This window comes from Athene cunicularia (genome assembly GCF_003259725.1).
Source record: "Athene cunicularia isolate RWA chromosome 25 unlocalized genomic scaffold, athCun1 chr25_part1, whole genome shotgun sequence".
Classification (NCBI taxonomy): Eukaryota; Metazoa; Chordata; class Aves; order Strigiformes; family Strigidae; genus Athene; species Athene cunicularia.
This window is the reverse complement of record NW_020799134.1, coordinates 852,155-855,818: the sequence shown is the minus strand read 5'-3', so window position 1 is coordinate 855,818 and position 3,664 is coordinate 852,155. Positions and strand designations below refer to the sequence as shown.

The window sequence follows — 3,664 nt, the reverse complement described above, 5'->3', positions numbered from 1 at the left end:
AAAAAAAAAAAAAAAAAAAAAAAGCAGCCAGGCTTGCTCTTTTCAAAAGAAAAATTACACTCTCAATGCACCACGAGTCCAAGAAAGGAGAAAAGTGGGAACTGGAAGTTTATTGAGACTCAGCCTAAGGTTCCAGTGGCGAGGTTACGTTGGAGGAGGAGGAGCAACCCCTGTTACCTACAGGACAAAAGCTCTGAGCCTTGCACCTGGCACGTTCCCTGCGGCTGCCACGGGACCGTCAGCGCTCATTGGAAAACTTGATTTGAACCTTCCACATGATCGTTTATGAGGGAGGGGGAAGATTACAGGTGGAGTTTCAGGACCAGCTCGCATTAAACCTTTCTCCTGGCAGGCAGGGGAGCGCAGCGTTCTCTCACCCGCCGAGCAGACCACGTTCGACGCGGGGCCTGGGTGATCTCCAGCAGGCCAAGAGAAGTCCGACACAGTAGGTCACCTGGGACAACGGCCAAAAAGCGGGACAGAGGTGTTAGAATCCGTATTTGGCTTGAGTCTGCCGTCGGCTGAGCTTGTTTTCAGACCACGTGTTTTTCAGTTCCAGTTCTCTTTCCTTCGCCTGCAGAAATCGAGAGGATTAACATCAGCGCTGCCGCTCACTGACTCAGCAGCATCTCACCCTCCTCTGCCCCTGCGGACGGGGATTACGGAGCACTTCAGCCAGAAGCCTCGTTACAGGAGTTAGCACAATTCTCTTGACAGAGGCCCAAATTAATCGGGACGCAGAGACATTTCATTCACCCTGAAACGCCGGAACGGCCTCGGCGGCCGCTTGCTAACCACAAAGCAGCGGTGAGGAATTAGGGCAGGAAGCAGAAAAGTCTCGTAACACACAGACCCACGGGGACACCGGAGCTGGGTGGGAGGGGAAGGGTGAAGCCAAGCACAAAGCAAGCTAGAACCTCAGTGCCATGAGACCTCCCACCCCCGAGGGAGGCCACTCACCTGATGGATCAGGTACGTGATCTGGTGTTTCCTCCTCTGCTGTCCCGTGGGCTGATCTCCTTTTTTCTGCAAAGCAAAACCAGGTGGAACTGTTAAGCCTGGAAAGATACTGACCCAGACAGCAAAACGACAAGAGCCTGCACAAAGCCGTTTCAAGAAGCGTTTCACAGAATATCTGGGTTGGAAAAGCCCTTGAAGCTCCTCCAGCCCAGCCATGACCCTCACCCTGACCGTTCCCAACTCCACCACATCCTTATTTGTTTCATGTAAAACTGCTCTGGGCAAATTCCTCAGCCTGAAGCAGTTCCTGACTGGTCTTTACCACCTGCCTGCCGGGACCGTGGTTTGAGAAACTCTATGGATCTCTCGTGTAATTAATTATACAACACACAACACAAGGGTCCCTGTCCCCCGACCCTGGTGCCTGCACAGCACCGAATACAGCTCCAGCTGTGGCTGAAACAGGAACTGAGCAGCGTCTCCAAAAGCCCAGCCAGCACCCCCCCACCTCCTGCCCGTACCTTGCTGAAGGATTTCATGGTCTTCTCCTCTGTCAGGGATTTGGTCAGCCACTGCTGGGCTCCACTCAGCTGATCATCACCTTTAATATCCACAAAGTTGATCTCTTCCCTCCCTCGGTTCCGCTTGCCTTGCAGACGCTTGAACTGAAAGAGGAACAGAAACAACCGGAGTTCCACACACACATCGCACACCAGCGCTGACCTTAAATGAGGGTGGTCTGAGCCTCAGCTCCCCGAGCGTGGGACAGGCCACAGCAATGAACATTTCTCCAACCAGGACTTTCTGTCTTTAGGAGAGTTCTGCTTTGCTATAGATCGTATCTTAAACTACTTAGCCTGAAGGTTATAATCTCATTTTCCTACGCATTTAAACAGCATTTACTCCTGCTTTTAGTCTTGCTCAGAAGACCCTCGGGCTCCTGAGACTCTCGTTTTCAAGTGCCAGGGAGACACATGAAGTTTTGCTGCTAACATATCCTCCTCCCGTAACACCAATCCACCTCTAAAATAAAGAGGTCCCACGAAGGAAGCGAGCACCAGATGGGCCTCTGCCTTATGCAGTGCCGACCAGCTCTGCTAGCAAGGCTGGTAGTTTCTAGATGAGATCGATAATGGGAAGTTTTTTAAAACAGGTTTTTGAGTTTTTGATGTAAGCAGGGAATTCACCACTGTGCTAGAGGATGGGAAGGTATTGGAAGAGCAGCTCGTTTGCACCTCAGCAAGCAACATCTTCGCTCTATGCGCCTCGTTTGCTCTAGATGCACCTCACGAGATCATCCTGTGCTCAGCAGGAATAACAAACATCACCTACTTATAAAGCCAGCAAACCCAGTAGCCCAACAGACTACCAGGACACCACACGTGCCCACACCACAGCGTTAGACCCCACAGACCAACTCAGTTCAGCTCAACACAGAGCTCAGGTCCTGCTGGCAGGGCAGGACTGTGGCTGCCAAGCAGGTCCTGTGTTCTAACAGAACTTGAACACAAATTCCAGAGCAGGAAAAGCAGTGAAGTGCCAACCGCTTCATCGTCTATGAAGGAGGAGTCAGTGCTCATCTCCTGCGGCGCTGCCTGGGCTGGTTCCATCTCCTGGTAGTAGCCGCCGCTGTAGTAATCCTGTCAGCAAAAGGAAAATCAGTTTGTCACGAGAGCGAAGCAAGATCGATCCTGGAGCAACCCCCCACAGAAGCCCCAAGACTGAACCATGTCCCTCAGCCCACGAGCTGCTGCTTTCCCCCTAGACGGATCTCACGCAGCCTCCGGGGAGCACCACACGTTACGTGTGTACCTCCTCCAGGGCTGGCCCAAACAGTCGTTAATCACATCTCATCTAGGTTGGCACTACTGAGGAGTACAGGGCATTATTTCAGAGGTACTCAACAACGAAGACTTTGCTGAATTACTAGAAACAACCTGGCTTCAGACACCAGCTCTGGCAAGCCCCGGTTCCACACCCTGACAAGAGGGGCAGCTGCGTGGGGGCATTTTAAAGCGAGCGCAGCTATTAAATATTTATCCAGCAAAGAGCACCGACGGCTCTTGTGCCAGAGGAATCCTGTCATGCCAAGCGCTGTGGATCTCTGCACCTTGTCCCAGGTGGCTCAGATGGGGCAGATTCCCCCAAGCCTGCTCCAGTAACTAACTGGGGGCCGATCATTCCAGATGCCTTTTCAGAGTGGCACCATCAAGCTGCCCCTCGAGTCTTTGTATCAGCAGCAGCATGGCCAGCAGGGACAGGGAAGGGATCTGAGCCCTGGGCTCGGCACTGGGGAGGCCGCCCCTCGATTCCTGCATTCAGTTTTGGGCCCCTCACCCCAAAAAGGCCATTGAATGACTCGAGCGTGGCCAGAGAAGGGCAACGGAGCTGGGGCAGGGTCTGGAGCACAGGGCTGCTGGGGAGCGGCTGGGGGAACTGGGGGGGTTCAGACTGGAGAAGAGGAGGCTGAGGGGAGACCTCCTGGCCCTCGGCAACTCCCTGCCAGGAGGGGGCAGAGAGGGGGGATGAGTCTCTGGAGCCAAGGCCCCAGCGCCAGGCCCCGAGGGAATGGCCTCAAGCTGCCCAGGGCAGGGTCAGGCTGGCTCTGAGGAAGGATTTCTGTGCAGAAGGGGCTGTTGGGCGTTGGAATGGGCTGCCCAGGGCAGGGGGGAGTCCCCGGGATCCCTGGAGGGGTTGAAGAGTC

The 3,664-nt window shown here is 54.1% G+C and overlaps 1 protein-coding gene across 1 annotated transcript; it reads right to left on the bottom strand.

Annotated features, from left to right (window-relative positions):
* Positions 1 to 91: 91 nt before the first annotated feature.
* Positions 92 to 2,603, bottom strand: LOC113488676 (proline-rich protein PRCC-like). Its single transcript, XM_026863960.1, has 4 exons — positions 2,505 to 2,603; positions 1,482 to 1,625; positions 961 to 1,026; positions 92 to 574 (listed from the first exon to the last, which is right to left on the bottom strand). Exons 1-4 carry the CDS (start codon positions 2,568 to 2,570, stop codon positions 488 to 490), a joined length of 363 nt encoding a protein of 120 aa, XP_026719761.1. The 5' UTR covers positions 2,571 to 2,603; the 3' UTR covers positions 92 to 487.
* Positions 2,604 to 3,664: the final 1,061 nt, after the last annotated feature.

What these genes read in the sequence shown, in the direction of transcription:
- LOC113488676 (XM_026863960.1), bottom strand. Translation starts at nt 2,570, where the DNA reads ATGGAACCAGCCCAGGCAGCGCCGCAGGAGATGAGCACTGACTCCTCC. An exon ending in CCATGAAATCCTTCAGCAAG is followed by an intron (nt 1,027 to 1,481) that starts GTACGGGCAGGA and finishes TTTGCTTTGCAG; the next exon opens with AAAAAAGGAGATCAGCCCAC. An exon ending in TCACGTACCTGATCCATCAG is followed by an intron (nt 575 to 960) that starts GTGAGTGGCCTC and finishes CGATTTCTGCAG; the next exon opens with GCGAAGGAAAGAGAACTGGA.